This window comes from Enhydra lutris, unplaced genomic scaffold, assembly GCF_002288905.1.
Source record: "Enhydra lutris kenyoni isolate GAN:26980312 unplaced genomic scaffold, ASM228890v2 scaffoldscaffold4, whole genome shotgun sequence".
Lineage (NCBI taxonomy): Eukaryota > Metazoa > Chordata > Mammalia > Carnivora > Mustelidae > Enhydra > Enhydra lutris.
The window spans coordinates 3,898,755-3,926,444 of record NW_019154088.1 but is presented as its reverse complement, the minus strand read 5'-3'; the positions used below and the strand labels follow the sequence as shown (position 1 = coordinate 3,926,444).

Below are 27,690 nucleotides of genomic sequence, written 5' to 3'. Positions count from 1 at the left end.
CAAAGAAATCTTACTTGATAACTGATCTGGAAGTTTAAGAATAACACTCAGAACTAATGTTCCTAGAGGTCTTCATGTTTTTAGTGTATCACTTCTAACAGAAGTTTCTAACATCTTGTATTAAATAACCCCATAGTTTTTCTGCTAAACGAAAGGGCTCCTAAAAGCATCCTTACTAAGTACCCTATCACTGCCATCATTAGAAGTTCTTAGGTCTTCATCTTTCGTCTCACCTATCATTGCCCCCTTCTTCGAGCTAGAAGGCTAAAAAACAAAAAGACGAAAAAACCCAAAGATGGCAAAATTAAACATGTGGTGTTGGGGGGCGAAGGGCCAAAGTGGTGATTTAGCACATTTAGGTAATTGCTTATTCACCTTAGAAAAAGTGAATTACTTCCACAAGGGTCGATAGCTAAAAGAGCTCCAGGACAAATGTACGTGGAATGCGTGGGTTGAACGCTGCGTGGCTCAGAGCAGGAGCCACCAGCATCTGGCTCGCGTTCTGGGGCCTCCGAGCGAGGCGGCCTCCACCTGCTGGGGGAGCGGTGGGGGCGGAGCTAGGATGAGGAGGGAGGTGACGCACGCGCGATACGGATCAGTCCGCTGGCGGCTAGACCCCCGCCCGGGCGCAGACCGCTGCAGAGTCCTCCGGCTGCTCCTCGGTGAGTCCTGCAGTGATGCCTGCTTGACCCCCTGAAGCCCACCCGAGACGCGCGGGTTTTACAGGATGGGGAGGGGAGCGGGCGTCCTGCTGAAATCCTTGAGCTGGAGGCTGGGAGCAGACAAAGAGTGGGTGGGGACTAGGAGTTCGGTTATAATATGAGGGAAAGAGTATGGAGGGAGGAAATTAGGTAGCTCATCAGATCGGAACGGTGTTGGCCAGGGGTTTAAATGAAACAAAGACATCCTGCGTTCACAGCAGGCCAGGGGAAGATGGAGGTCGCTGGAGAGGTTGGTGTCTGCCTCCAGCTTTTTACGTCAGAATTGCAGACTTTATTGCCTCAGCAATTTGGGGAACAAGGTTCCATATCTAGGGGTGGCTTGGAAAAAGCCTTGCCTTTAAAAAAAAGGGGGGGGAGGTTATGAATATTGCACTTTCAAGGAAGAAAATGCATCCCCCAGCCGCCTGCATAGAAGAATAGTCAAAAGGAGGGTTTGCACAGCCATTGCCTGAAGCGTCCGTCTTAAACAGGTTGGGCAGCAGCAGAGGGAAGCGGCAGGAACATTTGTCCCCTTGTTCTGCAGGCTTCTGGTTCCGTAGAAGGCAACTTTTAAGACAGGTTGACTCCCCAGAGCAGTTTTCTCCCTCTCCCCTCATCACTGCCACGTCCTCAAGTTCTAATCTCTAGAACCGAGAGACAATATTGGCAGCGTCATACTGATAGCATGGGGGCTCTGCCTGGCACCGTGCTGATGCCCGCAGCAGCCCTGTAACACAGGTGCTTTCCTCATGCCCGCCCTGCAGACCAAACGGGGGCGTGTGGCTAGGACCCCTGAGCTTGCCTCTTCACTCCCGGCCTGCAGGGCAGGCCTGAGCTGGCTGCATTTTCAGCCCCTTCAGCTTCTCAAATGCAGCGGATGTCTGCTGAGCTCAGATGTTCCCTTCCACTGCTCCTAACCTTTCTGTGCACCTTTCCCCTCTGTGTCCTCCTGACTCCTTCCTCGGAACCTCTTTTCTCCCCGAAACTGGGAAAACTCCCCATGTCCCTCTTCCTCTCCTGCTTTCAAAATGGAAGCAAGTTCTTGTCGTCGGGTTGCTTGCTTTACTAGGAGAGGAGAGAGGGTGGTGGGGTTACGGGTCATGAAGCCCTTTCAGGGAGCTGCAAGCAGAGAACAAGGAGTGAGAACGGCCTTTCCTGGCTGGTTTTCCCAAGGCTGCCACGTGACCAGGGAATTGGCTATCTCAGGTTGTCCTGTTTCTTTAACACCCTTCCACAGCAGATGTTCTGCCCACACTGGACACTTCAGGCAAGTGCAAACCCCTAAGGATTTTTCTATGCAGCCCCCACTGGGTGGGTGGTCCTTGAATCACTCACTTGCTTGATTGATCACCACAGTGGCCGAAGGGGGCCAATCGATACACGTTTCGTCTTTTTTCTGCAGGTGAAAAATGGTCTCTGCAATGGTTTCTACCATGCTCTGTGGCCTAGTATTTTGGCTGACGCTTGGATGGACTCCAGCATCCGCATATAGCCCACGGACCCCTGACAGGGTCTCAGAAACAGATATCCAGAGGCTGCTCCATGGCGTTATGGAGCAGCTGGGCATTGCCCGACCACGGGTAGAGTATCCAGCTCACCAGGCCATGAATCTTGTGGGCCCACAGAGCATCGAAGGTATTTACTGTATTCTCCCAGTTCAAAGTTTCCAGTAGTACTTAAAATAACGCATGTTGAAGAAACTATTTCCTCCCTCCGTTTCCCATTTCTTCTTCTTCTCTACAGTATACACGTGCATGCTTCCACATTAAGAATAGAAGTACCAAGAGAACAGGGGCCTTATTTATCTCACTCAGAGCTGGAGCCCTAGCACCTCGCACAAAGTCTAGTACATTAATATTTGAACGAATAAAGGAGCATCTAGTGTTATCCCTAAAGAAAGATTGGAACCCAGACCCTGCGTCTTCTCCCATATTGATCTTTAGGGAGTTGTGTCCCAGCTGGCTCTCTCTTTGAGTCATTGCCAACCAGCATTTGTGAAAAATCCTTAAAACGCAGGACCTATGGGTTCGGACTTGATTCTTAGGGATAATATCGTATAACACGAAGGGAGCTGAAAGAGGTACTGACATTGAGTTTCTGTCAAAAAACGTTTTTGAAATAGTTTTTTTTTTTTTTTTTAAAGATTTTATTTACTTATTTGACAGACAGAGATCACAAGTAGGCAGAGAGAGAGGAGGAAGCAGGCTCCCTGTTGAGCAGAGAGCCCGATGAGGGCTCCCAGGACCCGGGATCATGACCTGAGCCGAGGGCAGAGGCTTTAACCCACTGAGCCACCCAGGTGCCCCGAAATAGTTTTAATTGTAGCAAATGTTAGTTAAATTCTTTTAGTGTGGCAAGACCATCCCCCCCCAGAATTTTTTTTATGTTTCTGGCAATGTCATTGTAATACTTGTATTAAAAAGCAGTACTTTGTTGTTTCATGATTTATTTATAGAGAGAATCTGAATCTAGTTCTTACGAGTTGGTGACAAGCAGGTGCCTTATTTCCATGCCTTGCTTTGTATCCTCTCTGATTCTGAACAATCTCTTTCTCCAGTGAGGGGAGCTGACAGCAGTAAGGTGGTTAGTTTAGGTTAACTGCAAGGGAGCACTCCAAATCTTGGCCTGTGTAAGTGGGTCCTGAGGAAAAATGTGAATTCTCTCCGAGTTTTGTCAAAATGCGTAACCAGCAAATACTCTTCTGTATGGATGGATGATGAATCGTTTTTCCTGAGTCTGTGATTTCCTACAAATGCTATTTGCCCTGGAGACCAGTCAGTGCCATGGGTGTTGTTGATAAACGATTCTCATTTCTGTCTTGTTAACCCGTAGTTGTAAGCCATCACGAGGAGAGCTACCTCTGTGGGATTGTTGTCTGTTTAGGTTGGCATCAGATTAACAGATAATTTGAATCAGCAAGCGTGCAAACCTAGCACAGGGCTTAAATCGGAGTAAATCATTGCCACCTCTTTAGGAAGAATCTCACTTCTTCCCAGCACCCGCCGCCTGTCGCTCCTAGCACACCTGTCCATTTCAGACCAGATTTTTCGAGACAGTAGATATCTGCCCTTTTACCACAGTCAGTGCTTGATTCGTCCCCCAGCTGTCGTCATGGAGAAAGCTTTCCCAGTTTCCATTAATACCTGACGCCTGATCATCTGTGTGGAAGGGAAATAGCAGCTCCCTGGGCGGGCAAAGCCTGTGTTTTTCCAGAGCCTCGTTTTCTTTGACTCAGTGTCCCATTATTTAGCGCCCACTCCATGCCAGCCTTGGTGCAGGGTCTGGGGCAGCTGTATCCTCAGAGAATCTCGGGCTGGGGGTGGGAGAGGGGGAGAGGTTACCACCATGCACCATGTATGGCAGGTTTGAGGGGAGATGTCCAGACAACCAGCTGTCACGGAAGCAAAGAATAGGAGTAATTTATTCTGCTTGGGAGTGGATGGGCATGGCTAGAAGGAAATACTTCTTTGGAGAAGCTACATTTGATTTGGGTTTGGAAGTCTGAATTGGAATTCAGCAGGGAATAATACCAAAGGAAAAGGCATGGAGCTTTTTTTTTTTTCTTTTTTCTTTTTTAAGATTTTATTTATTTATTTGTCAGAGAGAGAGAGGGAGAGAGAACACAATCAGAGGGAGCAGTAGAAGGAGAGGGAGAAGCAGGCTCCCTGCTGAGCAAGAAGCCTGATGCAGAACTTGATCCCAGGACTCTGGGATCATGACCTGAGCTGAAGGCAGACGCTTAACCAACTGACTGAGCCACCCAGGCGTCCCAAGGGGTGGAGCTTTGAAAGAGCAGGACAATTAGGACAATTCAGAATGAAGAGTCCTGTTTCCATTATGTTCCCCTGGGATGATGTGAGGTCATCGCTTCTCAATGTGTCTGTGCAAGGGATGAAGATTGGCTTGTGTTTTAGTTTTCTATTACGCTATAACAAATTACCACAAATTCAGCATCTTGACATAATGCCCATTTATTATCTCATAGTTTCTTTCGATCAGGAGTCTGGTGTGGGTTTGCTGGGCCCTCTGCTCACTCTCATCAGGCTGAAATCAAGGTGTTGGCAGGAGGCTGGGTCATCTTTCACACTCATTAAGGTTGTTGGCTGAGTTCAGTTTCTTGCTGCTGTAGGACTGGGGTCCCTTATTGTCATCTGTCAGCCAGGGTCCCTCTCAGCTCTTAGAGGCCACCCCAGGTCATAAGCCATAAGCCATAAGTCGCACAACAGGGCCACTTGCTGCTTCAAAGCCAGAGGGAGAATATCCCTTTGGTCTCCTAATTGTAATGATGGCGGCGGCCATCCCATCACCTCTGTCATTTAACAAAGGGGTGACAGCCTGTTATATTCACAGGTCTCACCCCCACTCAGAAGCCAGTTATGCAGGTGGCAATCCTGGGGGTCCTTTTAGGATTCTGCCCATTACAGCTTGGATGAAAGCTAATAGAAAATAGTCCAAAGACTTTGGGGAAGAAAAAAGCCTGGCTTTTTCCCAGCCCTGGACCTTGGCACTTAATTTGTTGGTTGATCTCATATTTATTTGAGTGATGATAGCATTGGTTCAGTTCATCCATTTGTTTGCATCGTCGCTTTCTCATTTTTATAGAAAGAATAGACATAATGTGTGTATTCTGGTGTGAATTTTAACACACGTTTAACGAAGACTATTGGCAAAGATGCCTGAGTTTCAATACCAGCGCCATCATTTACTAGTGACGTGACGTTGAGCAAATTCCTTAACTTCTCTGTGCTTCCATTTAGCTTGGGGATAGGATTTGAATTTACTGAATTTACTGCTTGAATCTGAATTTATTACTTGCAAGCAGGTAATACTCTGGTTCAGAAAAAAAGGTGTTTGCATGCATAATTGCACTACCGAGAAATCATTTCTGAATGAATCACTACCACACTTGAGATGACTATGACTGGACTCTGAGTCCCTTGCAGGAAGGTCTGTTTATTATCTAACAAACGGCACGTTGAAGATAATTTTCCCTTCTTTTGTCTACTTTGATTAATTAATCTTATGATCCTCAGATTAATCTCATTAGTAAAGATACATATTAGCTCTCAAACATAGGGTTATAAACTAGCCTTTCAGTATAGGATATAAGATCGTATAAATTACCCATATGTCTCATTAGAAAACTTTCCCTCCTTTGATCTCATACCCCTTGTAGCTATGGTACCATTTTGCTGCTGCTTTTCCCAGCATCTGTTCACCATGCACTGATGGTCTTCCCTCCCCCCCACCCATTCTCTCCTAGTCGATGGTTCCTGCCCCTTATTTGTCAGGTCAACAAGTATTTCTTTCTTTCCTTTCTTTTTTTTTTTTTTTAAAGATTTTATTTATTTATTTGTCAGAGGGAGAGAGAGAGAGAGAGGGAGCAAGTGCACAGGCAGACAGAGTAGCAGGCAGAGGCAGAGGGAGGAGCAGACTCCCTGCAGAGCAAGGAGCCCGATGTGGGACTCCATCCCAGGATGCTGGAATCATGACCCGAGCCGAAGGCAGCGGCTTAACCCACTGAGCCACCCAGGCGTCCCTCAACAAGTATTTCTTGAATGCCAGGCACTGTTTTAGGTACCAGGCAAAGAAACATGAACCTCAAAGACTGGCGGGACAGGAGAGATACAGTCCCTACACAAACAGATAAGTTAAAATATGTAATAAGTCTGATGGTTATAAGTGCTCTAAAAATATAAAGCAGAGGAGGGGGATGGAAGAAACAACTCAAAATTGGAGTTGGGGGCTCCTCCCTGGGAAGATAAGCTAAGTTCTGAGAGCTGGAGAGTGAGCTGTGTGGTAGGTGGAGAAAGGCATCCCAGGCAGAGAGCTGCACATGCAAAAGCAAGGAGGCTAATGTGGCCAGAGCCCAAGACAGGGGAGCATGGTTGGAAGGAGCCTGGGGAGGGAGGAGGCTGGGCACGTGGGGACAGAACTCCTCACAGGGTCTTTGGCTTGTCCTCTTGTCCTTTGATCACTCCATCTGCTCTATTGAAAGTCTTCCTACGGGGATGGAGGACTAGAATAGGGGAGCTCATTTAAGAGGCACCTATGATAATCCAAGGGAGAGATGTACTAGCACGATAGGTAGAGAGGCAGTGAGACATGGGCAGATTGTGGGTATATTTTGAAGCTAGAACCAACAGGTTTTGCTGGTAGATGGGAGGCAGGAACTGAAAGAAAGAGGAGTCAGGGGTGACACCAAGATTTTGGCCTGAGGAACTGAAAAGGAAGACTTTTTTCCAAGAGGAGCACACTGAGCCTCTCCGGGGAAAGAGTTCAAGTTCAGTTTTCCACAGTGAATTTTGAGATGCCTTAGACCATTCTTGTCAGGGCCGGCCACTCTCTTGCCCAATTCACCGACGTTCTGCCTTCATCATATTCAACCCTGGCAGCATTCAGCACACTGGACCTTCCTAAAACCCTTTCCTTTCTTGGCTTTTGCACCAAGATGGCACACTGTTGGCTTTCCCCCTTTCCCTTTTCCCCATTAACTCTTTTCTTCGCTGTCTCCTTGGCGGTTTTCTTCTGCTGCTCTAAGGGCAGCTTTAAATTAATCCGTTCTCCAGGGCTCAGTGCTGGCTCTGTTTCTTTTATTCTTCTCAATTCTCTGTCTAGAGGATTTCGTTTCTTCTCTTGACTCCAAATGCTATTTCTTTGCTGATGACGCCGACATTTGTATTTTCAACCCAAACTTGTTTCTTGTATATCTAGGGACTCCTGTGAATTGCTGAATTACCATATGTCAATCCTGATTTCTCTACCACCACCTTCATCAACCTGTTTATGTCAGTCTTTTCTGTCTAAATGAATAGTGCCACCACTTAGCCATGCATGCAGGCGAAAAACCTGGAATAAGCCTCCATTTTCTCCATTCCATGTCATACCCAAATTATTAGCAATTTATTTCATTTCTGTCTTTAAAATACATCTGCATTTGCCTGCCCTCTCTTTTCTCTGGCTCTTCTCCAAACACCCTCGTTCAGATACCATTGTGCCTGGCATGAATTTATGAAAGTGTCTCTTAGAAACCTCATCGCTTCTACTTTTTGTTTCTTTCAAATTGTTCTCCATAGGAAAGGCAGAGTTACACTTTAAAAATACAAGTTTAAATCCCATCAATGTCACTCTCCAGGGTTAAAATTCAATCAATGGCTTCCCACTGCACCTGGGTTAAAAATAACACTTCTTGGGGGCACCTGGGTGGCTCAGTTGGTCAAGCAACTGCCTTCGGCTCAGATCATGATCCTGGAGTCCCAGCATCGAGGCCTGCATGGGGGTGGGGGGGGTCCCCACTCAGCAGGGAGTCAGCTTCTCCCTCTGACCCACCTCTCCTCTCTCCTCTCATGCTCTCTCTCTCTCTCTCATTCTCTCAAATAAATAAATAACATCTTTAAAAATATATAAATAAAATAAGAATAACACTTCTTGCCACGTCCTGCAAGGATCCACACCTCCTGCACACTCTCCCCCCTAACCTTGCTCTACCGCCCACTCCCACCCACCTCGCTCCCACCCTGGTCACACCAATGGGCTTACTCCAGCTTCACACCTTATGTTCTCCCTTCTCTGTGTCGCAGACCTTCCTCTTAGGTCTTGGTTTCAAAGTCCTCTACTCAGAGAATGCTGCCCTGACCGCACCTGCTCTGAGTAACACCTATTCTCTGTCACGGTGTCCTTTTTTTTTGGGGGGGGGGTTGTTTTGTTTTGTTTTTCTAACCCCCATAGCATCTTTTATAATTTATAATTAGTGTTTGTTTCCTTGCTCATTGTCTGTCTCCCCATTGGAGTGTAAACTCCATGAGACTCTTATTTACTGCTTTAAACCCAGACACAGAGTAGGCACACAGTTAATATTTGAAGAACGAATATATACATACTAGCAGGGGAAAATATATCTAGCAGCTACAGATAAGTAAATACTATTTGACATCTGGATCTGTTGAGGCTTCTCTCCTTTCAGTTCGAGGCAGGTGTTTCTTTTCTGTTCCGTGATTTGTTTTTTTGTTTTGTTTTGTTTTGTTTTAAATCTGCCTAGAAGGTTTTGCCCAGAGCTCAGAGTGATATGCACTGAGTAAAAAGTCTGTTGACTTTGATGGTGACTATGAGCGCTGTATAAAGTTGGTTCCCTTTGTATTCCTGTCTTGTTGAGACCCAGGAAGGACGTTTTGCTGTTCCAGCACTGAACCAGCAGGGGGCCAACCAGACGTCAGAGGATTCCCGAAACTTGGTAACCAGCCTCCTGGTTGATGGGCTAATTGTTCAGTGGTCACTGGGGAACAAACATTTGCAACAAAAGAGGACCAACTTGTGGTTTTATAGAGAAGAGAACACAGGGGCTGATGGCTAGCCATATTGTTCACTAGCTGTGTGTGACCTTGGCAAGTTCTGTGAGCCTTTGTCTTCTCCTGTGTCCAGTGGGGCTTTGAGCCCACTCGGTCACGGGCAGTCGGCGGGTGCTGTTAGTAACCTCTCATTCAGTGGATTACTAACAGCACATTTTCAGTGCCCCCTTCTGGCTTTCCCCTGATAGGATTTCTGACGACTCATCTGGTTAGCGGTACCGTTCAGATAGGCTTCAGTGCGTTTCAGCAGTGGCCGTCTTTCCCCGAGCCCAAAGTTGCTCAGGCGTCCCTGTGACCTACCTGAATGGCTACTGTGGTTCTCTTGTCCCAAGAAACAAGGGAAGCCACCAGCCGGCCGAGGTGATTCAGAGAGCCGTTTGCCAGGGGACAGAGACTCCTGGGAGCCAGGAGTGGCTCTCCCAGCTGAAACTACTACTGGCCTTGGATGAACCCAACCAGAAAATGTGCTTTGGTTTTCAGAATGTTAACAACCTCAGGTAAAAGAGAGTCTCCTCAGCGCCACCGGTTCATTTTCCCCGCAATTCTAGGCCACTAGATGCCTAGCTCTGTGATAAGACCAGGTAACAAACCACCGGTTAGAAATTTGTAAACGCTGGCATTTGATGGTTTCAAATAATTTTAAAGCTATATTGCTAAGCATAAAAATGCCCCAATTTCTTTTTACAACGCTCACTTCTGGACCTCAGTTTTTTCTTTTCAAAATCAAGAGAACCAAGATTGTTTTCTTAATAAATATCAAAGGGAGAAAGAGTCCTTTTAGGGTAAAACCTATTTGAAGGGGCAGATCCTAAAGCAGCCTTAGCCAGCCTTTGGCCTCCGTAAAGGACTGCAGTGCCTCCATCTTGCCAAAGGGGGGCGGCAGTTGCTTCTCATTTGAAGGTTGGAGGAGAGAGCGACTTCAACCTTGACCAGCACCGGGGCCTCAGTTTCTGGCTAGCCTCTCTGCAGTTGAGGGAAAGAATGGGGCTGATTCTTGATATCCTGACTAAAATCCGTCTAGGCTGCCCCCATCCTGGGCGAGCCATTGAGAATGCTGGGTTGGCTCTTTAGGAAGCCAGGGCCTCTAGTTTGGCCTCTTTGGGGTTGCATTCAGCACACCCTCAACTCAAATCCTTAAAAAAGTCCCTGGGTGATTTCCATTTCTCATCTTGGTCAATTGCATGCAGAATGAAAAATTCAAAAGGAGAAGGGGGAGGTTTGGAGTTTGGGGAGGGGGACATGGAGGCAGGACAGGAAGATGAAAATAGTGGGTGTCTTTCTGTGTTGTGTTTAAGTTACCCTGGGCTGTCCAGAGGCAGGTGTCCAGGAGGCAGGTAGCTGTATATGATGCAGGAGAGATGCTGGGGCGAAGGGAGAGATGTCATGGTCGTCCCCAGGGTCGCGGTGGCTAATGCCGTAGGAATGGAGGCGGTGACCCTGGGTGAGGATCAAGGAGAAGGAGCAGAGCACCTGAGAAGGAGGCCTGGAAGACTCCTACCAGAGTGCCAGGTAGAGGAACCTGTGGGGGAAACAGAATGACAGGCCAGAAAGCACCAGAATAATGATGTGCACAGAAAACAAGGGAAGAGAGTCTCAGGAATGGGGAGTGCTCCGCATGGTAAAAATCTGTGGAGAGGTCACCTGAAACCAGGGCCACTGGTGTAAAGTGTTCAATGGGCGGGACAGCACCAAAGTTACTGGGGGGCCTCGGGTAGAAACTGTCAGGCAGGAGACAGGGAAGATGACCCTGGAGGTCAGGTAAGAGACAGAAGACTGAGTCATCCTCACAGAGGGAATGGCGGGCATGCGGGGCATAGAGCTGAAGAAGGTGTTTGTGTAGGTAATCATGTCAGGAAGGGAGAGATCTGAACTTGCTTACGTGCCGGTGGGCCAGAACCAGTGGAGAGGGAGTGCGGAAGACGTGGCATGAAAAGCAGATAACCGAGGGGTGTAAGCTCCTGAGCAGGTGGGACGGGATGAGAACTAGAACACAGGTGGCCTGAGTCCGGCCCTTCCTCTGCTGGGAAGAAAGGGAAGAGGCAGAGAAGCGTCGGTGTGCAGTGAAGTTTGGAGGTTTGGGTTTCGGTATTTGCAGTCACTCTGTACTCTTTCAAGCCACATGCTCAGGATTAAAATAAGAATACAAGAAGGAAAGGCAGTGGGCTCCCCAAACCTCTATTCTTTGCTCTCTTAGAGATCTCATACACCTGGCCTATACGGGTTTTGATGTTTTATGAATTTGTGTTAGAAAAACTCAGTTTCCCTACTGTGTCTCCCCTTTACTGTCACACGGACACCACACTCACAACACTTCTGACCCCATGTGCTGGGGAGGGAGAGATTCCCTTCACCAGGCCGCTCTGTGACCCGGGCTGGGTATTCTACAGTTCAACTCAATTCTGACACTACTTCCCTGGAGATAGTGTCAGATACCACAAGGCTCCCCAAATCCAGACGCTGATCCCAAGTCCAGCTTGTCACCCGTGCTTCTGACTGCCCAGCTATAAATCTGAGCTTCCCACCACCCCTTGTTCGTTGCACTGATTTTCTAGAGCCACTCACAGAAATCAGGGAAACGCTAACTTATATCCACTGGTTTATGAAAAGATATGATGAGGAGAGAGATGTACAACCAGCGGAAGAGATACTGACTCAGGAACTCAGCCAGTGGGCGAGTTCCAGGAGGGTCCAGAGTGAAGGAGCGTCTGTCCCCATGGAGTTGGGGTGCATTACCCTCCCCGTGTGGATGTGTTCACCAACCTGGAAACTCCCCGAATCCTGTACTTTTGGGGTTTTATGGAGGCTTCATTACATAGGCAGGGTCAATCATTAACTCTGTTTTCAGCCCTCGGCCCTCTCCAGAGAATGAGGGCGGGACTGAAAATCCCAAGCTTCTAATCACAGTTTCGTCTTTCTGTTGACTGGCCCTCGTGGAAGAGCCACCCAGGAACCTCCCCCACCCCCTCGTCCCCCGAGTCATTTCATTAGAATACACTGCTCAGAATCCTCAATTCACTGGCTTTGCGTGTACCTCCTCACTCAGGACCCAGGTCCCCGCAAAATGCCTTAAATATTTCTTGAGATCCCAGAGCCCAGCGCAGGCATGACCTTGACTGGAAGGCATTGATGTGCTGCCACAGGCACTTACCCGTTTCCCCCTCCGCCTGGTCTCCTTCAGCTGGGTTCCACCTCAGCACCAGCCTGCGGCCTCCGGCGGTTGTAGCCTCAGGGATTTGTGTTAGCACGCATCGGGTGCCGAGGCCGGGGGATATCCCTCAGTGTACCTCATGCCCCTAAATCTACACACTTCTCAGGAAAACCGCTTTCCCTTTTATTCCTCACTGCTCTGTACTTTTCATAGGATCGATCCACAGGAGAGGTTGGGTGGGGAGGGAAATCTAAGCATCAGACAGCAGGGGGCGCTAACAATCCCTCCCTTCCCGCTGACCTCAGAGGCCAGACTTGTTCCTGCCTCGGCCTGGGCAAGCCAGACCAGACTCTCCTTCAGGAGGACCTGTTTCCTTGGGGGCGGGGGTGGGGGGTTGTTTCGGGGGGTGGGGGCTGCTTAGGTCCTCGTGCAAACTGGCTTCTAGCAGGTGTCCTTCTGGACATGCTGTTCTGTCTCAAGCCCGGAGCAGGTTCAAGCCAGGCTCTTGTCTCCCATCACCTGAGACACACAGTCTGGGCCAAGGGAGAGACAGCCAGAAGCTCGCGGCGTCCCCAGGGAAGCCAAGTGAACAATATTCCAGATGTAATTGACCAAAGTGGATCACGCACGTGGAGGAAATGGAGTAGTAGCAATGAGTATTTTATGGTTTGCAAAAATACTTTCCAGTACTCTGTCTCATCTGATAGAACCTTTATAGCGGTGAAGAAAGTGTAAAGTTGCCCACAGTCACACGGCCTGAGCTTTACGAGCTGGTGGGCAAGCCAGCTGTGTTAGGCTTGAATGCGTCTCTCCCAGCAGCTGTCTTCTATCCCCGTAGACTTGTATAATCCTGTGATTCTTAGCTGAGAAGCTGTAATGATGCTGGGAGTCGTGGTAAACCACATGAGGATTCAGGCAGATGGTGTTTCTGGGACGAGAAGCTTCAGGAAGCAAATTTTCTGACAGAATGCCCTCTTGGAACAAATTGGTGCAAATACCTTGGGCGCCATGGTTTGGAGAGAAAGCTATTGAAGCAGGCTGGAAGGATTTAGCAGACCTCAGCTTGGCACCACAATTAAAATTAAGCGTGCATTTTTGAGCGTGGCGTGCCATGGAGTTGGAGTAGTGGAAGGGGCACATGGTGTCGTGGGGGAGTGGCGTGGGTAGCGTAGCAGGATGCGCACCGAGGCAGGAAACCCAGGGCTCAGTCCTGCCTCGGACCAGCTGGGTGGCACTGAGCAAGTCCCTTTAAGCTCCGTGAGGTTTATTTTCCCATTCTGCACACGGAGATAAGCGATCCAGTCCATCTTATGGGGCTGATAGGATAGTCAAGTTAAATAATGGATAGAACAGTGTTTTGGACAATAGAAAGCATCACACAAACGCAAAGCCTCATTCTCATGGAGCTGCTGCTTTCGTTTCCTCACATATATCTCCTGGTGGACTTGGCTTCGGAGGTAGAAGATGGTCCTCACTGGTCATACTCTGTGTTCTCTCTTCCTTACATCCTTCCCCTAAGTGTGGCCTTGGAAAACTGCCACCAAACGTCATGAATCTCTGGATGAATGGGCTTCCCTCTGGTCTTACGAAGTACTCTGCCCTCTCAGTGCTCTCCTGAGGAGCCTGGGCCATGTGACTGTCCTGAGGATGGCTGCTTTCCAGAAACCCTGGTAAAGGGTAGCTTCTTCACACTCAACCACACCCTGTTCCTTCTCTCGTTCTTGTGGCTGTTTAAATACTGTCTTTTAACATGAGATACGTTATAGAAGCATCTTTTTTATTTTTAAAAGATTTTTACTTATTTATTTGTCAGAGAGCACAAGTGTGGGGAGGAGCTGGCAGAGGGAGAAGCAGGCTTCCTGCTGAGCAGGGAGCGCCGTATGTGACTCGATCCCAGGATCCTGGGATCATGACCCAAGCTGAAGGAAGACACCTAACACACTGAGCCACCCAGGCATCCCTAGAAACATCTTTAAAGTCAAGAAGTATATTTAGTCAGCTGCTAAGCCGAGCACGAAGCATGGTTCTGGAGACGTCAGGGATGGCAGCATAAGGAGTGAGCACAGGGGAGCTGGAAACCATGCCCTTCGTGTCTTGAGAGCGGGCTGTCCACGTGTCGGCATGGCTGGGAGGCAGCGATCAGAGCTGCCTTGGAACCATGCGTTCTATCAAAATGTCATCTAACACATTTCCAGTTTTGTTTATTGAATAAGTAATCATTGAGCGCCTACTACCGGCCAGGAATTGTTGCCTTTATGCATTTTTGAAACCAGTAAGCAAACTATCTAAATCATTACATTGATCTTCATAAAATAAGCAGGAGTCAGGCATTATGTTCTTTTAACCTGTTAGTAAAGGTTAAATTCTGGAGGAATGGAGTTGTTTTAGAGATAATTAGGAATGGAGCAAGATTTGGCTGCTTTTTGCCTTACTCCTCCATCCCTGGCTGGGTTTCCCATTGGTGTGTCAGTCTAGAGGCATCCAGACCTGCAGAGTGACAACACAAGAAAGATCAGGAAGGATGAACTGTGTTTTCACGTACCATCTCGTCTCACCCTAGTGAGGGGACCGGCTAAATGGACATCAGAAAAACTGATATCCTCGGGGCGCCTGGGTGGCTCAGTGGGTTAAGCTTCTGCCTTCAGCTCAGGTCATGGTCCCAGGGTCCTGGGATCGAGCCCCACATCGGGCTCTCTGCTCAGCAGGGAACCTGCTTCCCCCCCTCTCTCTGCCTGCCTGTCGGTCTACTTGTGATCTCTCTCTCTCTCTCTGTCAAATAAATAAATAAAATCTTAAAAAAAAAAAAAAAGAAAAACTGATATCCAGGGAAGGTGTTGGCCCAGAAGAGACATCACAGATGAGCTGAACTTGAGCTGGACCTCCTTTAGAAGGGGTAGGAGGTGGATCATGGAGACTCAGGTTCAGGCAGCGAGAAGCAGGAAGAAATACACTATTTAGCTAGTACGTGCTGAGTGTAGGGTAGCCATGGGGAGAGGCGGCAGCAGCAGGGAAGGCTGGACACTTTGAAGAATGTCACTGAATTTCTCTACTTAAGAGCATCTGGGGAATAGGGGCATGTGGTCAGTATTGTTCAGAGCCCTAAGATGCCCCGAGGAAGCTCCCATCCCATCCCCCATCACCTTACCCGCAGAGTGTCTTTCCAGTCCTCTCTCTTTGCAGATAAAAAGGCTCCCCAAATCTGGAGATGCCCTCAGCGGGAGGAATGGTGGTCGCAGTGGTATTGGGCGGGCGCGGGGATTGGATATTTGTCTTTGTGTTTGACAAATCCATGCACCTTTGGTGCCAACACCATTGGGGTTTCTTCCATCACTCAGCACTTAGGGATGTCAGAAAGATAAAGGGAACATGTTTTCTGCCATGCTCTACAATGTATAAACTGATTGTACAATCTGTAAAACGGACCTTTGCCGTAGCCGCCCCATCTTTTCCACATGCTTCTTCACAGGGACACATCTGATTATAAGGTCCCAGTGGGTCAGACACTGGCCTCCCTCAGCACTTTAGAACCTACTTAGTCTCCAGTGGGCGGTCTCCATGGGGCGGTCTTCCAGCAGGAAGGGAAGGGTCCACTGGCCTGTGGCCTGACCGAGACAGGGTGAGACTTATGCAGAGCCTGGCATGACCCTGGCGATGGACCCCTCCCACTCATGGCACCGCCAGCTGTTTCCCCAGTAGCCTGTCAGAGTCTGTCTTGGCACAAGCAGATCGTGGCTCAGGGGACGCTCCACCCTGGCGACTGGCCCAGGGGACCTTTCCAATGCCACTCTCTGGTAGGACAGACAGCTCAGAAGGCCTGGGTCAGCAAGCCCTACGTGGTTTGGATACGAGGAGGGTGACTAACGTTTTCCCCTCAAGCAGCAGGAATAGATGGGCCTGCTGGGAAGGATTCCCCTGCTGGAAACTATGGAAGACGCCTGTCTCCTGAATTGAACCGGCGCGTCTCTTCTCCTGCCTCTTCGTTTATTTCTGTCGTCGTCTTCTTTTCTGTCCTTCCCTGGATGATGGGAGGGACCGTTTGTTGAGGTTGTGCAGACGCTGAAGAGGCCCTGCTCACTGGAGTGTGCAAAAACATGGCAGCAGTGCAGGTGCTGTGGTCTGAAATGTTTCTGAAGGGAAGGGGAAGAGCAGTTACTCTGACAGCAAGTGATGCATTATACTAATATCATAGTGAGTTGTATTTTTTTTTTTTTTTTTTTTGCCTGTGTGGTCACTGAAGAGATTTTTGGCAGTTGGGTCTCCCTTAACTAGATCTGTATACAGCACGCTGGAGCCTGGTTAAGTGTCTCTGTTTTTTTTTTTACAGTCAGAGTTTTGGTGCCTAGGGGTCTGGGCAGCGGACGAGGAGGACGTGTCTGCAGGCAGGGAGTGGTCGGCGTGCTCCCAGCTTGCCAGATCCGTGGCTGTGATGCTCTGGTCTGTGTTCCCAGGCTCCAGGGGAGGCCGCATCACCTCTCAGCCCCTGCAGGACAGCCTGGAGGAGCGTGCACGGGTGATGACTGCCTTGCTCCAGTTGAGGCAAAGGAGCGAGAGGCAACGGTGGGATGTCCCCAAGCCCTCCCAGACGGTGCCGACACTGTCCTGATGTAGAAGCTGTAGGAGGGAGGGTGTCTTGGGTCTAGACTTCTGGTCTCCCTAGGCCATTTTTAATTTCAACGAGTAGACTTAAAAATAGAGCCTAATCATTCAGTGCAGGGAAAAGTACAAGAAACCCACATGGGTGGACGGGCCCTCATCCCTGATGTGTAGCTTTGATTGATAATGAGAGATGCGCACAGGACACCTGTGTATGTGCCCTTTGGTGCTCAGCAAGCTCAGCCTTTCCATCACAGGACAGACCCAGTTGGGCACTGTTGGAACCAGAGATCAGCTTTTCACCTATGTTAACCCCAGAACTTAGAACGTTTGCCTCCATTTGGTAACTACACTTGGTAATCGCTATTGTAGACCCAAGAATTCCTTTTTTTTTTTTTTTAATCCTATCAACCTGGATATTGAAGGTCTAGAATCCAGGGAGAGCCCCATCTATATTTTAAATGCATAATTGAGAAGGATTAAAAGGTTGGAGGAACTTTTTTTTAATAACATCTTACAAAAAGAAAAACTGCGTTGAGTACAAGTGTTATTCCTTTAAATATGGTTCTAGGGGGAAGAGAACTAATACTTATAATCTATCTACTGTTTGCCTGATACTTTATATATTGTTATTTGAAAATCCTCAAAATCCCATGTGATGATCGCCTTTCATAAGGGCAAGTTGAGGTGTGAAGTGTGTGAGTGGTTGGCCCAGCACTGACCAGCTAAGGGAGATCGGATCTGGATTCAAATCCTGGGAGTTAGTCTCCAGAGCCAGGTTTTCACTCCCAACACTCCTGATGTTGGGCCAGAGAAATCTCTGTTATGGGGGCTGCAGGTAAAATCCCCCGACTTACGACAGCCAGAAATGTCTCCAGATACTGCCCTTTGCCAGTCAGCAGTAGAGAACCACGCTCTAGGGGATTAATGTTTCCTGCCGGTGCACATTCAGAAAGAAATTCGGGGGTGTCCTTAAAGACTACAGATGCTACCGTTCACTAATGTTTATAGTGATTTTTCTTATTATAACCATAATAAAGTCCACTTGTGGATGATTTGGAAAATAAATTGTTTATAATCTCACCACTTAGAGAGACCCACTTTCAACATTTAATATATTTCCTTCCAGTATTTTTCTCTATGCACATACATGTAGTTTTAAAAAATCATACTTTTTTAAAAAAAGGATTTATTTAGTTGAGAGAGAGAGAGAGCAGGGGGAGGGGAAGAGGGAGAGAGAGAATCTTAAGCAGACTCTGCGCTGAGCACATAGCCTGATGTGGGGCTCCATCTCACAACCCCAAAATCATGACCTGAGCTGAAGCCAAGAAGTCAGAGCTTAACCAACTCAGCCACCCAGGTATCCCCAAAATCATACTTTTTTATCTGAATGTTTATACCTCATATTTTTATGTGAATTTTATACTTAATACTATATAAAGAACTTTTTGTATTTCATTAAATAATCACTAATTATTTTTAGTAACTGCATTATATCCTTTTTTATGTTTATGTCACAGTTCAGTTAAGCATTACCCAAATGTTGGACATTTAGAGTTTCTCCAGTTTGTTTGCATCATAAATATTGCTTCAGTGAACATAACAGCACAAACGTCTTTGTGTGGACTCCTGATCATTTCTCTAGAGTATATATATATTTCTATGAAAAGAGAAACTGGGTCAAGCTCCATGCCTGTTTTTAGGCCCATTTCCTCCATATTGTTACATTGTTTTCTGTAAATGCTGGACTAGCCTGGCTACCTTCTCCTATCTGTTCATGGGAGTCTTGTCTTGCTTCCTAACTGGGAGTATTACCTTTTTTTAATCTTTTCATTTGGCAGGCAAAATAACGCTCATTGTCTAAATTTGCATCATTGGATAACCAACAAAACTGACCATCTTGGGGGACCTGAGTGGCATAGTCAGTTGAGCCCCCACTCTTGGTTTCAGCTCAGGTCGTGGTCAGAGGAGCCCTGCATTGGGCTCCGTGCTCAGCGTGGTTTCTGCTGGAGGTCCTCTCCCCCTCTGCCCCTCCTGCTTGTTTGTGCTCTCTTTCTCTCTAAGATAAATGAATAAATAAGTCTTTTTTTTTTTTTTAAAAGCCTGACCGTCTTCTCATCTATTATATAGCTATTTACTTTTCTTATTCTCCAAAACTATTTGTTGGTGAGAGGCGTTGTTGGTTTAGTAAATCCAAATGTGTCTTACCACTTCAAGATCTGCTGCTTTTTCTTCACAGCTCAGACTTACAGCTGAGGCTCCTTAAGCTTTCCAAGTAGCGAGACAGGGAGACACAGGGCAGGAGCTGGGAGAAGAGATGGAAGGGAATGCTTGTGTATAAATTGTACATGACCTAGCCAGAATTAACAGCCCTGAGCTTGGAGGAAGAAAAAAAGGGGAGAATGGCTTGCATAAGAGGTTCGCAGACAGTGAATGAAGGCGTCAGAAATACTTGCTTGGGGAATTCCCGTGGTGGCCACCAGGTGGTGCCATCGGCCCAGGACGATTCGGTTTCTCTGGTGTGGAAGGGCTGGCTGGGGAAGCGTGTTACTAAGTGGTCTTTAGGTGAGGGAGGTGGTCAGAAGGCTGAGCACCAGTTGCACACATAGGACATTCGCCAGTTAGGTGTTTGTAACTAACCTGCCGGTGATCACTGGTTGGCATGCTGCACCTGTGTGTGTGTGTGTGTGTGTGTGTGCGCGCGCACATGTGTGTTTGTGTGGTTTTTATCACTCGGAAAAGAAATTCCATTCCTGTAGCCATCATTCCCCCAATCTCTGCATCCCTCCCTACCCCATGCCTTGGTCCCCTTCCCCCAGACCCTGGCAACCACTAAGCCAATTTCCATCTCCAAGAATTTGCCTACTTGGGGCATTTCATATACATGTACAAATTTATATGCAGTATAATACATGCAAGAGGGGGTCTTCCGTGATAGGGCTGTTTTCTGTTGCTACTTTTACTGCTTGTCCCCAGCCAGCGCTACCCCGGTTAACTTTGTGGCACGAGGCACCAGGGTAGTGAGATAAACCGATGATTTCAAGTGCTATAGCATTTCCAGTTCCGTTAGGACAGAGAGAAATACCTAGAACAGCAGTTTTCTGACCTGGGAAGCTTTTAGAAGTAAAACATCCTGGCCCCCAATATCTCCAGGAATTCAAATTTGGTGGTTCTGGGAGGTTGGGCTGCTTAGGATTTGGGGGAGGGGTGCTCCGGGAGCTTCTACTGATAGCGTAGCTGTCAGCAGTGAGCAACGGGCGGTCAAGCCCGGGAGAAAAGGAACCTTGGGTTTGAGCAGAGACGTGGAAATGACATGGCCCTTCCCTGCAGACTGGCTCTCTCTAGCAGCTGCAGCTTTAAATCCAGTGCCTCTCCTGGGAAAGCAGCTGTACCCTCATCGTCTGCCACGTTGCGTGCTACAACGCTGGCTCATGTCAGTGTCATCTTTGACTCAGCATGACAACAGTGCATAGTTGAAGGCCAGCAAAGCCAATGACATCAGCCTTATTTACTGTTCAGCTGGCAAATATGTGCGATGTGGTATAGCAGAAAGAACACTGAATTAGAACATTGTACTGAATGCTCCCAAGGACCGTGGCGACATCCGGTGAGAGTAGAGCAGGAGATGTGGCACAGGGCATGAAGTGGGGTACCGAACCCCAGGTCAGCATGGGGCTTTAGAGAGCATCTTGTCTACCTGCTCGTTTCATGTAGAGAAGATCGTGGCCTTGAGAGGGGAGGTTCCTCGCTGTAGGTCGTGTACCAGTTGCTAGTTCAGTCGGGACTAGGGCTAGGGTCAGATCCTCGGCCCCTGTCTCTTTTCTCACTATGCCGTACTTCTCCGCATCTCTCTCTCCTAGGATCTGGAGAATCCTACCCACTGCATTTTATTTTCAGAAGTGAGGAAACCCAGGCCTAATTTGTCCAGTGTTACAGAGCTAATTGATTTATATTTGCTTTGGATGAGTGGGAGTGACAAGGATGACAGATGAAAAATCCAAGATGGCATTCATGGATGGCTTTTCAGAACAGCCCAGAGCAGATCCAAGTTCTGTGAGGTGTGAAGCTTATGCAGTCGAGAAACCCTCTTTAAGAAAAAAAATGCCAAGTTACAAATGCAAAATTAGGTCCAAGGCTTTGGAAGCCATCTGTGCAAAGGACGGGCCCTGAATCTTACACATATTTTGTCTCACTGTAAATCCACCTCTAGGAGCAGTCCTAGCAGGATCCCCAGTCAGATGTGTTCTACCGGGTTCTTTTATGTATGTAAATAACGTGTGTCCTGCTGAGAACCAGTTAGCTGCCTCCAGTTGCATGGAGTGGAGGCCATCCCATAAACAAACACGCGTTGAGGGTCTGTTTCACGTAAAGTGTGCTGAAGGACACAGAGAGGGGACGGAAGCTGGAGTCTGGCTGAGCCTCATCTCGAGCACGCAGTGAACACTGGTAACAGTCCTCCTCACCAGCTGTGGCGCTGTGGTCTGCCCTTCCCCCCCTCCCCCCCCCCGGGCACCACAGGAAGCCCAGCCTCTGTTTCTGTCCCCGGTTTTGGTCTCAGAGAGTCTTCCTCCTCAGACATTTCTCTCCCTCTATGGAATGGGGTACAGACCTCAACAGTGTACAACCCTAAGGGGTTTATGGATGGAAAACTTGTCCAGGTTTAAATGACATTCCTTTGGCTGGGCACCTCCCCCACCCAAGTCCCTTAAATATCAAATCACCACCTTGAAAGGAATTACAAGTCCATTTATTCATCAGGGCCACTTTCCCACAAAATGTACCTAATGCTGTTGAAATAACTAGAATAGCATTAGTATCCCAAATAATCTCTATGCATATTCTCGAGACATTTATTTTATTTCCATTTTGGTAAGACATCTTTACACAGTACTGTTAATTTAACTGATTACATTTGCATTATTTCCTATATTAAAATATATATATATATATATATATCCTGGTTTCTGCTACTTTCTGAGAGATAGAACATGGTGCTAGAAATAAATCCAGGGTCAGGAGTGGGATTAGTTTAGTGGAAGGTGTTTTTGTTATGTTTGCTTTATTTCATTTTTTACTGTCACATTTCATGTTTATTGAATTCTTGTGGATGAATGGAGAGCTACGAGGTTGTAAGTCCCTTTTGGGAAAACCAAGGATTGTTTGTGTCCCCTTTCCGTTGGAGGGAGCAATGGTTGAGGCCCTCAGGATCACCCAAAACTTGTTGTATTTTTCATGAGCATCTTACCGTCATTTGGAAACAAGCTTTCTGGAACATTAAAGCACGAAGGGGCACTAAAGGCTCGGGAGGGTTTACAGCATCTTCTCCAAGAGCAGCATAGAGGGTTCCCAGTCTAGTTGAGGAGTGGCCTGTCACTGCTGATGTCACAACCGATCCTGTCACCCTCGGGTCCCTCCCTGCTGGGAATCACAGATTTCAAACATCCTCAAAAGCTCTTCCCCAGTGATTCCAAAACTCTTAACAAATCCAGCCTAAGAAAAAATAAACAAATATGCAGAAGAGCAGAAGGATAATTAGGATATGGTTTTAATTAAAATTGTTAAGTGTTCCTTCTCAAAATCTTGTTTGAGCCGCTAAATATGCAAAAGCAAACTTCGGAGTGGAAAAGCAGTCAAGGCCATTACCATTAGGGATTTTGAATTCTACAATGAACACATAGTTTATTTTTCATCTTCGTTTTCTTGACATCAAGGGAGTCGAGTCGTGGCTGAGATTTTAAAACAGAATGGCTGTCTATGGCATTAGGTGTACGCAGGGAGAGATCGCAGAAGAGGCAGATTCAGCCTCCACTGGCCTGTGGACCGGTGAACCTGCTTGCCGTTCCACAGCTTCCCATAAAGGGAGTCCCAAAGAAACACATCGAGTGGGTACACTCAAACTGCCCGAGGTGGGCTGGAGCCATCTGGATGCTTGCTGCTACGTGGTTAACTCGTGACTCTGGGCTTTGCCAATTATCTGGGCCCGTTTACCTCTGTCCCTGCGCCGCTAGCCCTTTGGCTGTTTCTCTGTTTATTGACATCTGAATCCAAGGGGAAAGAAGTGAACATTTATTAAGTGCTATGTTTGTACCAGGTAATCTTCTCAATGAAGTATTATTATCGCCCGTGTTTTACAGAGAAGGAAAACAAATATCCCAATGGGTAAGACCCTTTGCCCGGGATCACACAAGTGTTGAATCATGCATTGTAAAAGGACAGCCACTTCTTATTTGCCAGATTCCACGCACAAGGACTATTTTATTTTATTTTCTGCTCCTGGCGCCCCCTTAAGATTGGCGTTCCTTGTATCCTCAGATTAGAGACGAGGTCATACAGCTAGGGCGAGGGAGGCACGTGGGTCGCAGAGCCTGAACTTTTCCCACCAGGCCCCTTCTGTGTACCTGAGCTGTCCAACATGGACACCAGCCACATGGGGCTACTAGACCCGCGAGATGCGACCCATTTGAATGGTCACGTGCCCTAAGTATAATCTACACAAACGATTTTGGACATAGTTCAACAAAAATGCAAAATATCTCATCACTCATTTTTTCAAAATACTGATTACATGCTGAAATGATAATAATTTGGGTATGTTGGAGTAAATAAAATAAATTACTAAATTTAATTTCTCTTGTTTCTTTTTACTGTTTGAGATGAGGATACTAGACCATTCCAGCTCACTGGTGTGGCTCATGTTCTGTTTTCACCTGACAGGGCTCCTGCATACTATTCCAAGTAACAAGGGACTGAATTTTACCCAGGCCAACAGTGTTTCTCGCCAGTAGTTCTAGTTAAAATTTTAGTTGAGGGCATAGGTGGAGAGCTTGAAGCCATTTAAAAATTTTTTTGAATTATTTTTTAAAGCTATTTTTTAAAAAATGCCTTACAAATGTATATGTTAAAACACGAAGCCTGGGTTTATTTGTGAATTTGAATTGTGCTCTCTTTACCCCCATGACCATCTGTGGGTAAGAAAGATAGCCATTTTTAAGGTTCAAAAGAAACCCATGAGTTACCATTCCGGTGTCTCCCACGTGGAGTGCTCTGCCTATCCGAGTGCGCGCTCCCGGATGCCCCTCTTCTAGGCTCCACCGAGGGGAGTTGCCTGCCACTGGCCACACAGCCTTGTGACCGATCACCTTTGTGTCTCCTCCAACACGGCGTTGGGCTCTCGGCCCAGGTATGGTGCCTGGCACTTAGCAGGCGCTCAGTGAGAAGTTCAGCGGTTTTCATTGTTTTTGATGTTGTTTTATTCTTAATGACTAATACCTGGCAGAGATTACATGGGAGACAAAAGGAAGAAGCTGGGAATATTTGTGTGTAGCGGGAAAACGACAGGCCAGAAAAACGGTACCAGAGCTGGGTAGAAGATTTCATCGGAGTGAACACCCCACCCCTGCCCCCGACCCCCGACACACGCACACCACCTGCTCTCCCTTCCTGGGGCTGGAATTTAAAAAAAAACAAAAAAGAAGAAGAAGAAGAAGAAGAAGAAGAAGAAAGAAGGGGAAGGGGAAGGAGGAGGAGGAGGAGGAGGGGGAAGGTAATAACTACTAGAAAATTGGAAGCAGAAAAGAATGCCCTATAAGGAGATCACTGTCCAAAACAAATGTTTACGCTAGCTGTTTATAAAAGATACTTACTTATTTACAGCAACTTTGGATGGAGAAAGGGAGGTCAGGGATCAATAATTAATGCAGGGAGACCTTCTTCGTTGTGGTCCAGAAGGCCTTCCCTGACTCAACTCAAGTCCCCTCATCTTAATCTACAGAGGAGTAGATGGAACTGCTGTATGAAATAATTGCATCCCTGAGCTATGTGCCCAGCCCGGGCTAGAACCTCGGAAAGGAGATTCTTGACAACAAGCAGCTTACAGAAGGGGGCTCTGGGCTGGCCCAGCACTGCCCAGCTCCGCCACCTCCCACCTCTGTCCCATCCAGCAAGGGCCCGGCTCAGTCTCTGCCACGCCCTACTCACACCTTCTCTGCCATGGGTTCCCAGGGTCGTACTTCCCCGTAAAGCCCAGGCTGGCTGGGAAAGTCCAGCCCCCGATGAAACCATCGAAGAGCTGTGAGTCTGGGGCTGGGACTACTCCCGCTATCACGTGGCTTGGTGTTGATGTCATCTATCAGCCCTCCCAGGCTTCTGCAGACCTCCCTCATCCTTTCCCTGTGTAGAAGCTAGCTCCTTGTGTACCTCATCGCTGATTATAAACCTTCTGGACGTTTACTTGGCTCTGGTCTGGCCACCGATGTTCTACCTGCATTGATTTCTACCTGCCTCCGGGGACCGACCCTACACTGCCCTTTCTCTTTACCCAAGAGCCCATGCTGTCCCACTTGTCTCTTGAGCTGCTACACCAGAGGACCTAGGACTCCTGTGAGGGATTACAGTGATTTAAGTTACAGTGATTACCCCAGAAATTGTCTAAGATGCAGATGTATTACACAGGAGCAGAGGACCACGTTAGTTAGTACTCATTACCGTATTAGTGGAGAGCCTTACCCAAAGGAATGGCACATGGGACTCGGCTCATCTTCTAGAGCAGAGATGTGGGGCTCTTGTTCTGCACAAAGGTCGTCATCAGTAAGTGGAGTGTCAGAAACGAAGATGAACTTGGGAGATTTCAATAGCTGGAGACAGTATGACTAGACAGGGCCAGGTTCTGAGGGCCCAGGTGTATATCTTCACTTTTTTATGTTTTTTTTTTTTTAACATGGTTTTTTAAATGATTTTCTCCATGTCTTCATCCTACCACAGTTTTGTTTAAGTGTCACATTATTTTTTTCAACAATAAGTGATACCTCAACTCAAGCTCTACTCTGACTCCCAGTTAAGTCATATAATTGGAGCAAGAATCATAGAATAAAGGTTTTAAAGGACCCCCAATGGACCTTAACCTCAGTACAAAAAACATACTTGGCCTCCATACAAATTGTCAGATAGAGACCTCACTTCAGGCAGCAAATAAAGTTACATGAAGGGATTAAAAGTGCTGCTGCAAATTACCTATTAAAGTGGCTTTTTAAAAAACCTGCAAAATTCACAGCTATCCTCCAAGTGCCTCATTTTCAAATTAATGTATTTTGTTCTAATTTGGGGTTTTGTGCGACTGCGTCGGGGAGGGGTGGGGCTTGTGGTGGCTGCAGGAGAATTAGTTAAATTCGCAGAATAAAATTTGAACTTTTGTAAATGAGCAAACAGCCAAAACAAACACCACTTTGGAAAAAAATACACATTTTCTTCTTTTGAAAAGCAAGCAATGCTTAAGCAAAATACCTTAAAAGTGAACTAAAAAGCTTTTCTAAAATAAACAACTCTGCTTGTGATCCTAAATTGGGACCATATGTAGATGTGAAAACCACAGACGCAGCGGTCCTCCTCCGAGTTTCTGCCTGCACTGTTTGCGTGCCTCCGAGTAGATGATGATAATGTTGCCTTTGGTCCCAAAGGAGCCTGAGTTTTTTAGATCCTCGTATTGGGGGTGTGGGGTGGCGGGTGAAGCAGAAGAAGAAAGAAAAGGAACGAAAACAAATGCCTTTCAAGACAGAATATCCGAACAATGCATTATATTTTGCTTATCTGCCAGCAGATTCAACTCAGTCCAGATCTCTCCTGCACCTTTAGGGTCGTGCCAACGACGGGGCTCGCGGAGGATGCGGGCTGCGTGGGGTCGTCCCTGTGAGGGACCAGGCTGGCACTCAGAGCTTTCCGATGGCACTTGCAAACTGCCTGGACCAGCCCCCTTGCCCTGGGGCAAATCAACGAATAAGCCAGTTCAGCAGAGATAGAATCATTTCTTTGTTTTTCTCAATTACCAAATGCTGTGTGCTTTGGGGTCACTTGTCATGGGTTTAGGGAATGTGGCTATTGCAACATAAGTCCTCACCATTCTAAACAGCTTCAGCCAAGTTCCATTACCATGGAGGAGAGTTGAGGCCCTAACACCCATCTCTAATGGTCATGATTCTACATTCATCATCTCCTTCGGGGACACGTAGTTCTCCGTCCACATTGTGCTCGTGGTCTCCCTCCACAAACCAGCATTTCCATTGGATATGTGTTTATGTGTTTTGCCCCCTTGACTAGATGACAAATCCTTCAGATTATGTCACCTGGGCAAGAGTGGAGGATGCTTGCCCTGAAGAAACCGAGTAGGTTGAGTCCAAATATTAACTTACTTAGTGTTAAGTGGTGTAAGGAGGCACTGCTGTTAAGAAAAAGTTCCAGAGTTTTGAGCCCCTGTTGCTTGCTGCCCCAAATACAGGGCTGTGATCATCAGAGTGAAGAATACATAGGATTGTTAATTTGGGCTCTGTTAATATACACAATTAACTGATTGGATAATAAAAAGAGCAAATATTTATTTAGCGTGCATACTACATGCTACCAGACCGCAAACTAAGTATTTTGCATATAATCTCTTATTTGCTCTCTCCCTGCACTGCTGCCTCCCCCTGTGAGCATACTATCCCCAAATTTAGAAAAAGGAAATAGGGCACCTGGGTGGCTCAGTGGGTTAAAGTCTCTGCCTTTGGCTCAGGTGATGATCCCAGGGTCCTAGGATTGAGCCCCGCATCAGGCTCTCTGCTCAGCAGGGAGCCTGCTTTCCCCTCATTCTCTGCCTCCTTCTCTGCCTATTTGTGATCTCTGTCTGTCAAAAAAATAAATAAAATCTTTAAAAAAAAAAAAAAAAGAAAGAAAGAAAGAAAAAGGAAATTGACATCCAGAGAGATTGGGATGTTTTCAGAAGTGTGGTAGAAAGTGGACTTCAACCCAGGATCTTAACAACAGAGAGCCATAAAAGGTTCCCGGTATAAAAGATGCTCTCTTTTCTTTGGGTCCTCAGTAAATGAAAATTAGTTGCTTTTTAATAATATGTCTGAATTTTGGGACTCTTATT

The 27,690-nt window shown here is 47.1% G+C and overlaps 1 protein-coding gene across 2 annotated transcripts in view; it reads left to right on the top strand.

Annotated features, from left to right (window-relative positions):
* The first annotated feature begins 527 nt into the window (after positions 1-527).
* Positions 528-27,690, top strand: part of LOC111140432 (secretogranin V) — a 51,789-nt gene continuing 24,626 nt past the window's right edge. The window contains exons 1-2 of one of the 2 annotated variants that reach the window (XM_022492693.1): positions 528-662; positions 2,104-2,336. In XM_022492693.1, coding sequence (XP_022348401.1) covers positions 2,111-2,336 — 226 coding nt within the window. In that variant the 5' untranslated portion in view covers positions 528-662; positions 2,104-2,110. The remainder of the gene's footprint in view (positions 663-2,103; positions 2,337-27,690) is intronic. The other variant, XM_022492687.1, reaches the window with a different exon arrangement.